At 32.0% G+C, this 12,367-nt stretch overlaps 1 protein-coding gene across 9 annotated transcripts in view; it reads right to left on the bottom strand.

Moving 5' to 3' along the window:
- The window catches only part of LOC143231897 (ataxin-7-like protein 3), a 60,233-nt gene extending 52,243 nt beyond the window's left edge, over positions 1-7,990 (bottom strand). For 2 of the 9 annotated variants that reach the window (XM_076466689.1, XM_076466692.1), the window contains exons 1-2: positions 7,645-7,990; positions 6,278-6,423 (exon numbers count right to left, since the gene is read on the bottom strand). In XM_076466689.1, coding sequence (XP_076322804.1) covers positions 6,278-6,349 — 72 coding nt within the window. In that variant the 5' untranslated portion in view covers positions 6,350-6,423; positions 7,645-7,990. Of the gene's footprint in view, positions 1-6,277; positions 6,424-7,443; positions 7,488-7,644 lie in introns of those variants that run through there. The other 7 variants (XM_076466694.1, XM_076466697.1, XM_076466690.1 and 4 more) reach the window with 6 other exon arrangements.
- Positions 7,991-12,367: the final 4,377 nt, after the last annotated feature.

Below are 12,367 nucleotides of genomic sequence, written 5' to 3'. Positions count from 1 at the left end.
TCCAAACATTTTCCACTACCAGGTAACAAGTAACATCCTCAAAAAGTTACCAAATTAATAAAATTAAAGTTTCCTTTTTATGATATCATAATTAAATAAATTAGTTGCAAAGCTACTTTTCTAAAATCCTAGAATGGGAAAACATTCTAAAAGCAACATTAATTGTACTGTATTTTCCACTCCAAATCTTATTATTTCTTCTAGTAACCTTGGCAATTCTCCAGTCTTTAGGTATCTGCTGTAATGAATTTACCAATATAAATTTATCTTAACATTGATTTTTTAGTTTAATATATATTTAGAAACAAGTATAGCTTATACAATTAAAGGTGTGTTGTGAAAGTCCCACCAATTCTCTAAATTTGTAGAAGATTCTTGAGTATAAGAATCAACAACGTACAACATAGGGATATGAAATACTAGTGACTGCCAGTATGACTGCTACCAGAACTATCGAGAACCTTGTCTTAAAGTTTATAAATCACAACAGTATAATATTATTGATTTGCTACAATTAGTTCACTATAAACCTCAGAAGATATAACTGGGATATATGCATATTAAAGTACACATATTTCACTTGGAACATTTATAGATTTTGAACATTATAAACCATTTAACTCCAGAGAATTAACTTCAGACAATAGTATTTCTTCGAGGACATTAGATATCTTCCTCAGTGAAAAGTCTGACTGTAAACCATGCGAGGCCATCCAAGAATAGCATTAGCTAGCTTCCCTGTCAAGTGAATTGTATCTGTGTATCAACACAGAATTAATTGGCTTGTTATGAACCACTAATAAAACAATCAATTCCAGACCAGATGGACGAATCAGTATCGTTTTTCAGTTTGTAAACCTTCATATATAAATCGTTATTTGTAATAATTATTTGCAATATTTGTTATTATAAACTGTATTATTGTTTGTATATTAAAATATATTTGTGCTGAGAAAGAAAACTGTGCATATCAATCTTGTTGGCAAATATCATAAATATGATGCTTAACAACATTCAATTAACCTCAATAAACTCAAATGAAAACATCCAGCTATATGAAATTGTAACACTAACAATAAATCGGAGACTTATCTGAGATAAATTAGAATACATAATACAATAATCTGGGGGCTTGTTCAGGATAAATTATATTATACAACACTGCACATTACTGTTTCAAACACTGAAGGAAAAAGCTTACATTTGTTGTTGTTTTTTTATCTTTAGCTTACTTTGAAACTTCCAAGGAACAATTTTTTGGTTCTGGTACATTATTCCATTCTTCTTATTGCTATCCAAGGATAAATATCTAATTTATTCAGGTCAGTTCCACTGTTTATAATAAAAAGTTTAACATCAAAATTATAGTTAAGTCATTTTAAATAGTTTTCTTTTATTCTTTAATAAAATCCTTTCATGGACTTCATTCCATTTTATCATTTGTTTATCTCTAACACAGTCACAAGAAATCTTTGCTATTAATTTTAACATTATGAGACAGCTGTTATCCTATGTCCTTTTATGATTTCCAAATTATTTTTGTAACCAAATTCCTAGCCTTCCCATAGTTCCTTATATTTTCCTTTTTCTATTTCATTTTCCTAAACAAGTGATACTCTCGCTTGTTTCCTTTGTATTTTTAGTAAGACAATTTAGTCGTGATATTCCTTATTACCCTTTTATTATTATTATTATTAGAAACAAGTCTATTTTGGAATTAAAGCAACTTATTTCTTAAATTTTACAGATCTATTTCACATCACCTGTTAACTCACTATCCCAGTTAATTAATAATAAATATATATATATATATTTTGATGGTTTCAGAATTGGCTTTCTGAAAACAAGGAACTAAAACTTCATTTTGTTCAATAGAGTTAATTATCATTTCTCCTAAACATTCTTTCCCTTTTAACTACATCTTCATTAGTGGCTAACATTAAAAATGGCAACTTATATGACTGGCTCTATAACCATTTGATATATAAAACCACCCTGGATCAACTCAAAAATCTTCCCATTCTTCCACACTATTTGAATTCACATAATAATTCCAGTTAGTGTGCCTAAAATGAAAGTTTCTTGTGATTAACGCATCACTATCTTAATTAGTCGTAACTCTGATCTCATTACATAATTTCTCATTCTCAGGCATCACTTGTCTGATCAGTGGTATATAACAACTGCCAGTTAATACCTTTCCAGCCTTGAAACCCTCATTGGAACCCATACAGATAAAACCTCTTCAATACCCTTTGTCTTCAACCACAACAGTTCATATTTTGTATGTCTAGTCATTCCATATCTCTGTTAAAACTTTTATCACCATTATACAACTCATAACCTGGAATTTCAAAATTTTCCTCAAATCAATGTTTCCAACATCACCAAATTACAGTGCTTCCCCTGATATATCCTAGTTTTCCATTTAAACTTAAAGACCTCAGCTCATCCGTCTTCTTTCTGATGGTTCTAGCAACATAAAAGTTTACTGCCAATTCTGCTTTTGCTAATACTTAAATCTGACATTTATCTTTAAAACTATTGTTATGCTTTTAAAACTCTTATTGTAATCCTTTCATTTCTTTTGCTTCCTAATTTATTTCTTATTTCCAATTTCCAAAATTCCCTACAATCATATAAATTTAACCTATAATTAACCAAGTTATTTAGAGCTTGACAAATACCATGTGACCCAGCCTGCTTAACAGAAGCCCTACTGGTAAAAACAGACAACAGCCTGAATTAGAAACAATGAACTGGTAATTCTAAATATTTTGAAAACATTCAAATACTTCAGTAGCTCCCAAATATTAATAAAAATAACCTTCTACCTAAAAAACCTTCAGTGAAGTTTGACCTTATGACCTGAGAAGTAATTCCCTTTTAGGGTTTTTTTTTAAAACAAAAGCAAAATACTTTGTTTCCCACTTGGTTAATGGCAAAGGTAATGATGAAACACATTCACGTTTCTGATACGACTCTTAAAACATTGTACCTAACTGGTATGGAAAATTAATAGTAGCCACATTACCATATTCAATAGTCAAAAGCAGTATACAATGCACACAGGTATTTATCAGAAAAAAAGCAGTTTTGTTTTTCAAAACTAAAATTCAACTGATAATAATATAATACTAGAGAAAATAAATTAATACACCTAGATAAAGACAGTTGCTTCTTTTTGGTTTGTTTTGAATTTTATGCAAAGCTACACGACGTCTATCTGCACTAGCTGTCCCTAATTTAGCTGTGTAAGACTAGAGGGAAGGCAGCTAGTCATCACCCCACTGCCAACTCTTGGGCTACTCTTTAGCCAATGAATAGTGGGATTGACCATCACATTATAATGCCCCCACTGTTGAAAGGGCAAGCATCTTTGGTGCAACGAGGATTCAAACCTGCAGCCCTTGGATTAGAAGTTGAGTACCTTAACCACCTGGCCATGTTAGGCCTTGCTTCTTCTTTTCATATAAGGCTAGGATGCAAGGACGATACAAGCTACATAAGAGAGAATTCTATAGTAATGAGGACTGGGCAATCTAGGAAAGTTAAAATGTGTGTGCTGTGCACATTTGTCAATTTTGGAACACTTTGTTCAATAAATTATAATTCTATTTTTTTTTAATTGATAATAAAAAATATATAATTACAAAATTAAATGACCATCGGGGCTTATATTCATTTAACAACATGTAAAGATCACTGTTCAAGTAACTAGTAGCTTCTGAAAATGCATATTTACCTAAATAGATACAACCCAACTACAATGTAAATGAAGTTGAATTTGTAGAACTGCTTGACTATGCCTTTTTTCATCGATGCTGTTTCAGGTAACAGTGAATTTCTACACACTAAGATTATTTTCCATCATTATGATGTTCGTCTAGCCTTTGGTTAGAAGCAGTGATTATGATGCAACTAAATAATGTATAAGACTGGTTCATATATATTTTGTTTCCACTATATTTACCCTAATTATTTCCATTAGATAGAATGGCCAACAGGAAGAGGTCTGCTCTTACCAAAAAGAAAAATTGATTATTTATGGTGTTTTATCTGAATCCTAAAAAAAAGGTCAACCAAAAATAATCTGAAGAAATATTAAGTAATCTAGACTTTAAATAATACCAAAATATTGTTATAGTACCTGTGTGTGTATGTATACACACACACACACAATGCACACATCCATATATACAAAAGGAGCTACTTAAAATTGAAAAACCTTTTTGACCTGTGTGTTTGAAATATTGCAAATATTTATCTTAATATGATATAAAAATGAACATGGGATATTTTATACATACACACACATGTACATACATATATATATACACACACAGCATACAATTTATATTACATTAGAGCTTTAACAGAGGGTTGATTTTGACCTTTGAAGTTTCAAAGCACATTACCAAACAAAAGCTCAAGCCTTCAATACAACTAATTTGTGTAATTTACCAATGATGTGACCATTAATAGTTTATACCTCATTGAAACACTGTTTTATTTTACATGTAAAAACATTCACATATTTAAAACTACATAATGTAAAACAGTAATTATGTTTAATACATTGAACAAAATAAGAAACACATTCATAATGTAAATGTATTTGATATAAAGTGAGATGCTCGTATTGTTACATACAACAAGCTTGCACTGCAAAAGCACCTTACTGCAGTCACTTCAAAGAATTGTAGCTGAGTACAAAATCTTTAAGCATTTTTAACACAAAGTTATTGATTAATTAACAATAACTAATAAACATAGTAATAAATAAACAGTAGAACAGAACAGAGTAAGATTAATAGTTTAATTATACAATAAATATGAACCTTTAAACTATGGCCAAACACTAGAACATAGTTTTGTCAGTCACATTTTTTAACCCTATTGATTTAAAATATGTTTTGTGGAAGACAGAAACCATGAATACGATGGTATTCCTTTTTAAATTGTCTGCTCCAATGCATGGATAGAGCTTCCACAAACAACATTTTGGTATATTTACTTTTAATACAACTTTTGTTTGAACAATAGGCAATATATAACATTATATAAAAAGGCATATTTTTCATGTAACATCTATTGAATAATAACTATTCAAATATTGTCATGTAATCTTATGTTTATAAAATTCACACTATTTGAATATAAAACAATGAGCTATTTTTGAACTCCTGGCTAAAAAACAAACATTTCAAAATTTAAACACAACCCTAATACACAGATATATACATAGTACTTATATACAACAACCATGTTTTTCAGCAAAGATAAAAATATTATGACATAAAAATATTCTGAACTCTGAACTTTAAAGAAGGATAACAACATTTATAAATGTAATGCTGATATAAATGTAATACAAGTTAATCTAAAAAAAATTAAATTATTTCATGAATTTTAAAAAGGTTATTTCTGTTTCATTCTTCATTTCACTTAGAGCCAAAGCTCCAAGCTACATATACCACATACTGAAAAAAGTAATTGTAGAGCATTTCAGTTATACTAAGAGCTGCTCAAAAACAGCACATGGTAAATCTATATTTTCATTGTTTATGTCACATTTTGAAATGTAAATGATAGTACGGTTGATTCCTAACTATTTACTGTGGAATATTCTGTTGGTGAAATAAAATTTCACATGAACATTATTCATGACTGTTCTTCTCTCATTTCAAAAGTAAATGTTGAGCTTTGTCTGCACACGTAACTTTTCAAGTGAGAGACAGAGAAATGAATGTTTAGACAGATACCACAGTTCATAACATATACAAGATCACATGTTTTAAGCATTTGTAATCATCCTATCTCAGCATGATTAGAGTTTAATATTGTACATCATAAACTTCTAATAATTCATTGACAAAACAATACAGACATGCTACCACGGATCTCAAGGGCCATACTTTACAATGGGTTCATCATATGTACCTCTTAACAACTAGTAAGAAGTGTTCTACAGTAAACAAATGTAATCAAACAAAATTTCCTTGACTACAAGTGATCAGTAACAAGTAAATTATTGTAAATAGCTGAATAATATTTAATCACATCTCAATGCATTAAAAGTGTTTAACTGCAAATAGTTCAGAACATGAATTCCTCTGCAAAAGCCATCTATATTTCACTTTTACCAGGATGAAAAATTAAAAAAAATATTTAAGAAAAAGAAACTTTTTAATAATTAATATAAGTTTAGTCTTTGTAATTATAATCAGAACAATAGTATTTATTCAAATCCAAGGTATTAAAATAAACACTGTACCTCTAATTCATCACTTGACATAGAATGAAGTAAGGCAATGGTCTCTTCGTCCGTTAATGGTAACTGCTGCATTCCTGCTGGAGTTTAATCTGGAGAGTCGTATGAATGTTGCTTACCAATATAAACCTGCTCCATTATCTGTCTCTCTAGTGTAAAGAAGGTTGATATGAAATGCAACTTATGATTATATGGCATATTTGTACATCAGCTATTGTAGTATCACAAATAATAATATAATTTCTATATTTCCATAAGTTACATTTGAAAAATAGTCATTAAATATTTCAAATAAACCGTTTATCAACTTGATTATTCTGCAAAATTCCTAATGCCTTTTCAACATTTGGCATTCTTCTTGTGAATAAACAGGTACTCATAAAATTCAAAACCTGAGGCTAAAAAGGATTGACTATGCTCTATATAAATGAAAATGCTTATGTTTAGAAATAAGATTTGAACATAAAGGATTCACATTTTAATTTCACACAAACCTAAAACAAATACAGTAAAAGTGGCTAAGTAGATGGCAATAGATATGAAACTTGTAAATTCAAAGTGCAGATATGACTGATAAGTGACAAGGTAATTCAGATATTTATTATTTGAAAGAATCATGTACAAACTAGCACCCAAAACATATATCATTCTAAACCTTTATGAAACTTTTAATATTTCAAATGCAAATTTAATACTTAATATACCACACACATTTTATAAAATGTGCAGGTTGTATAGCTGTTACTGTCTTCCAAAATACTACAGTTAAATTTTCTAAAGTTTTAATTTTTTAAATGAAGAGATGAATTTTTACTATAATTCTTCCAATAGGTTAGAGTATTACACACAAAAATAATATATTTTTATTTCATCATTAGCATATTACATTGTTTCTTGTTACAAATTTCATTATAATCACTACATCTGTGCAGAACAATCCTCCATAATTTTTCTGATAACACTGCATACTTAAAAAAATGTAATAAGTTTTATTTGCAAGAAAAAAATCTCAGGTATCAAGTTTCTTTCTAACAATTCAAAAATTAACTCTTTATCAAGCCTTATTTAATCTGCACATTTTTCATTGAACAATATATTTTACTGAACAATTATAATATTATATTCCTTGAAAGGTCAATAAATGTAAAAAATGCACAACGCAACATTACCGTCTAACTTATTTGACACAGTAAGACTGGAGTGTAAGGCTGTCCTAATCCTATAAGTTAAGATGTTATAACTTTGAAAGTATAACACAGTTTCACTTTGAGGAGTAAAATAAAAAAGCCGCTGGAATTGAAATATATAAGAATTGTGTTGCACAGAAGTGTGCTAGTGGAATACACATTTAATATTTTTATTGTTCATACCTAAACTAATCCATACTGGCTAAACATGACTTTATCGGAAATCGTTGTAAACCGCTAAAGGTAGTTGTTCTACAGCGAGTAATACTATTACTAACACTGCAATGTAATAGTTATCACTAATCTAATCTATATACATTTGTTGATAATAATAGTGTTAACAATTTCGATAGTAAATTGTAAGAACTAAATTCCAAAAAAATGTTATGTTTCATTTCATTATAATACTAACTACATTCAAAGTATACAATATGCAACACACAAAAACACTTCACATAAAAATTCTTCCAATCTTTCGAAATGAACCAGCATAAACAAACGGAATATTTGAGTACAGCCCTCTATAATTAGTTGTAAAATTCTAGAAATTTGAACATTACGCAATTAAAAATAGAAAATTAATAGCAAAAACAAGATGAGCACAACATTTTAGTGAAATTTAAATATTTGACATGATTTTAACAATAATAGCATAAAAAGAAGCCTTTAGCAACTAGCGTTACACAGAAGTTGTTTTAGTAAAGTGAAACAAAATGTTGGGTATTAGATTTTGTGCTCAGAGTTTGTTACTGAAACGTTAAAGTTTTATGTTGGTTACTTCAAAGCTTTGAAAGACAACACTGCACAAAAAATTCACGCTTTTTAAACCCTATTGGGTGTTCCTTATAGATTTTTGGCTGCTGACCACGAAAATTACATCTAAATTTGCCCATCACGTACCGTTTCATCAAAATCTTCAGTTTTACTACAATGGAAAAACGATATCTGGGCAACTGGAATCCGTCAATGCTTGCTGCCTACTGTTGGATACTGCAACGTGATGCATCGGACATTGAATACAAATGAAAATCAGGAGCAAAACACTTTTAATTATGTTGAACTTAATAGTGTATTAGAAACATAAACGCAATTAAATACGTTATTGCCGGTAAACAGTCAATTGTCTATTTCTCAGAGTTCCTACGTGATGAAGCAAAACCAAAACTATATTTGTGCATACCCACCAGGTATTTGTCACAATCATCAAAAACTTTTCAGGAAGCAAAACTTTTCAAAAAATTATAGTGCAGTGTAATACACCGCTGGCCAAAAGCTTAAGGCCAATAAACATAAAGAAAAAATATGCATTTTGCGTTGTTAGACTCAACCAAATATTTGAGTAGAGCTTCTAAAGATGAAAATAAGAAAAGGGAAAATAAAAATAAAAAACATTTTTAGCATTTAATAAAAAAAATGTGAACACTGTGAAATTAGCCGAAATACTACCTGGTCAAAAGCTTAAGACCATACTGAAATGAAGCGTTATTTGGAAAACACGTAACGAAATTTAGTCATTTGTGTTCAAGCATTAGCGTTGTCAACATCTCCCACTGACATCTCCTGTGTTACATTGAGTAAAAACAGGGCAAAGTCTAAAACGTTGACAGAATTTGAGCGTGGCAGAATTGTCGAGCTGCAAAAGCGAGGTCTCTCTCAACGTACCATCGCTGGTGAGATTGGGTGAAGTAAAACTGCTGTTGCAAATTTCTTAAAAGACCCTGAGGAATACGGAACGAGAATTTCAAATGGTCGGCCCAAGAAAATTTCGCTGGCGTTGAGTAGAAGGATTCGACGGGTTGGCTGGCAAGACACCAGCCGATCGTCGAACCAGATTAAGGTTACCAGAATGCAGCTCAAGAAAAAGAGAGAAAGGCTTTAAAAACCGTAAACGCCTTCAAAGGCCACGCCTCCTTCCACACCACAAAACAGATCTTTGCTAAGAAGCACCAAACATGGGACATAAAAAAATGGACGAAGTTTTTGTTCTCTGATGAGAAAAAATTTAACCTGGATAGTCCAGATGGCTTCCAACGTTACTTACACTATAAGGATATCCCACCAAAGACATTTTCTACACGACACAGTGGAGGAGGCTCCATCGTGATCTGGGGTGTTTTTTTCTTCCATGGAAAAATGGAGCTTCAGGTTATACAGGGGCGTCAAACAACAACTGGCTACATTGGCATGTTGGAGAGAGCATCCTTATTGACTGAAGGCCCTCGCTTGTGTGGAAATGACTGGATCATTCAGCAGGACAACGCTGCAATCCACAATGCCTGCAGGACAAAGGACATTTTTATGGCGAATAACGTGATTTTTTTGGACCATCCAGTGTGTTCGCCCGAAATGAACCCCATTGAAAATGTTTGGGGGTGGATGGCAAGGGAAGTCTATAGAAATTGACGTCAATTTCAAACAGTGCATATTCCTCGTGAAGCAATCTTCACCACTTGGGATAACATTCCAGCCAGCCTTCTGCAAACGCTTATATCGACCATGCCAAAGCGAATGTTTGAAGTTATTCGCAATTACGACCGTGCAACTCACTACTGAAACCTCTTGTTGGGCATTTACTACTCTGTTTCAGACTTTTTTTTTTGGTATGATTTTAAACTTTTGACCAGCTAGTATTTAGACTAATTTCATAGTGTTCACATCTTCCCTATTAAATGTTTAAAAGGTTTTTTATTTTCCCTTTTCTTATTTTCATCTTTCGAAGCTCTACTCAAATACGTGGTTGAGTCTAACAACGCAAAATGCATATTTTTTCTCGATGTTCTTTGGCCTTAAGATTTTGGCCAGCAGTGTAGTAGTAGACCCCGTGATATCTTGCTTATCCTTTTCTGTTTTGCTTTTTTAACGATAATTTGTGCCTGAATAATACTTGTAAGAATGCATAGTTTTATTGAGATAATAACATTGTTCGATCAACCTTCTTGATGTAAAAAGTCAAGTTTTCGGAAAATTTTCTTACATCATGTAAAAGTATAAGTATTTTATTTGTTATTTTAATTGAACCAATTAAAAATGCTAAGTTTGTGCTTTGATCGCCTACCCTCCAGGATTCTACAAATCACATCTTTAGATGTTTCCAGTACAGCTCCTGACCCCTTTCCAGCACCTGTTTTGTTGTTGTTTTTTATTTTGAAATACGTTCTTATTTGTGGCGGAGAGTATACATCATGCCCTATCACCAACATGGAATCTAGTCTTATGAGCTTTAAAATCATCAGCATTTCATTTTACCAGTAGTTGTTATGTTTTCTTCATCAGTTGAAATTATATATGTCATTGATGACGTTCCTTTATTTTTAACCTATCCTTTGTAAGAATACAAAAAGCACTTTCAGCTGTTTCCAAACATCAATGATGACGGTGTGTGACCGTTAGCTTCTTGAATTGTTTGATTTGAATTTCGTACAAAGCTACACGAGGGCTATCTGCGCTAGCCGTCTCTAATTTCGCAGTATAAGACTAGATGAAATGTAGCTAGTCATCACCGCCCATCGCCAATTCTTGGGCTACTCTTTTTTTCCCAACGAATAGTGGAATTATCTGACACATTATAACGCCACCACGGCTGAAAGGACGAGCATGTTTGGTGCGACATGGATTCGAACCCGCGACCCTCGGATTACGGGTCGAGTGCTTTAACCACCTGGCAATGCCGGGCCTCTTGAGTTGTTGAACGGTAACTTGTAAGTAACAGTGGAAAATCTTGATTCCATGTTTTTTATGTTTGGTTTGGTTTGAATTTCGTGCAAAGCTGCACCAGGGTTGCCTGCACTAGCTTCCCCTAATTTAGCACGGATAGACTAGAGGGAATACATGTAGTCAACATCACTAACCGCCAACTGTTGGCCTATTCTTTTACCAACGAATAGTGGGATTGATCATCATATTATAACGCCTCTTCGGTTGGAAGGACAAGTATGTTCAGCAAAGGGTATTTCGAACCTGTGACCCGCAGATTGTGATTCGAGCTTTCTTACCACCAAACTAAGCATATTATTAAATGATATAATGTTGTATGCCAGTATCTCTCTTCCAGTTCCTCATAAGACGAATGAATAACTGTTTTTCTGGCTTTTTGAATCCCAGGTACATGGCACATTTGTGGAAATAAGTCTGATTGAAAGTCTCGTCTCGTCCCTAATCCAAGAAAAGCTTTATAATAAATCTTAATACAACTCCATTGGAGATAGTATATTTCGCTTCAAATTTTGTTGAAAACAAGAATAAGTGATCGTGCGTTTAACAGAACGCACCTCGTTCCTAAAATCGACAACAAAATGAAGTTAGTTGGTTTTATTTAATGCAGTGTTTTCCAAAAACATTTTATCTGCTATTTTAATTTTTCGTTTCCTATTTCATTATAAAATGTGTAAAAAAACTCGATAATTTCTGAGATACTTCCTGTTAATGGAAGATATTTTGTGTTGTCCATTTGATTTTTATCTTCTGCTTCGAGTTACTTTGTGTTATGATATTTTTTTATTTGTTGTCGTTTCACACAAGGCTACACAGTGAGTTATCTGTTCTTGCTCACGAGGGATATTAAACCAGAATATTTAGCATTAATAAACCCTGAGAATAACCGCTGAGTATTAGTTACGCAATGTGCACGTGTCATTCATCACTTGATGGTCTTGTAAACAAGCGTCCAAAGCAGAATCCTTCAAGATAATGAAGTGTAAGGAAACCTGCTAAGTCATTATATTATAAAATTTCCGAACAGAATAAACAAACGAACCGCTTTATGTGATTTATTTGGGACAGGTGAGTACGTGACACTCTTGAACAGACCAGACATGTAAATATATCTCAGATCAGACATGATGCAATCTTTATTTATCACAGCCATAATTGGTTAATAGATAGAGAGTAAGCACGTGAAATATATAGT

This window comes from Tachypleus tridentatus, chromosome 11, assembly GCF_004210375.1.
Source record: "Tachypleus tridentatus isolate NWPU-2018 chromosome 11, ASM421037v1, whole genome shotgun sequence".
NCBI lineage: Eukaryota > Metazoa > Arthropoda > Merostomata > Xiphosura > Limulidae > Tachypleus > Tachypleus tridentatus.
Note: the sequence above shows the minus strand (reverse complement) of the source record. Positions and strands in the feature narration are given on the sequence as shown.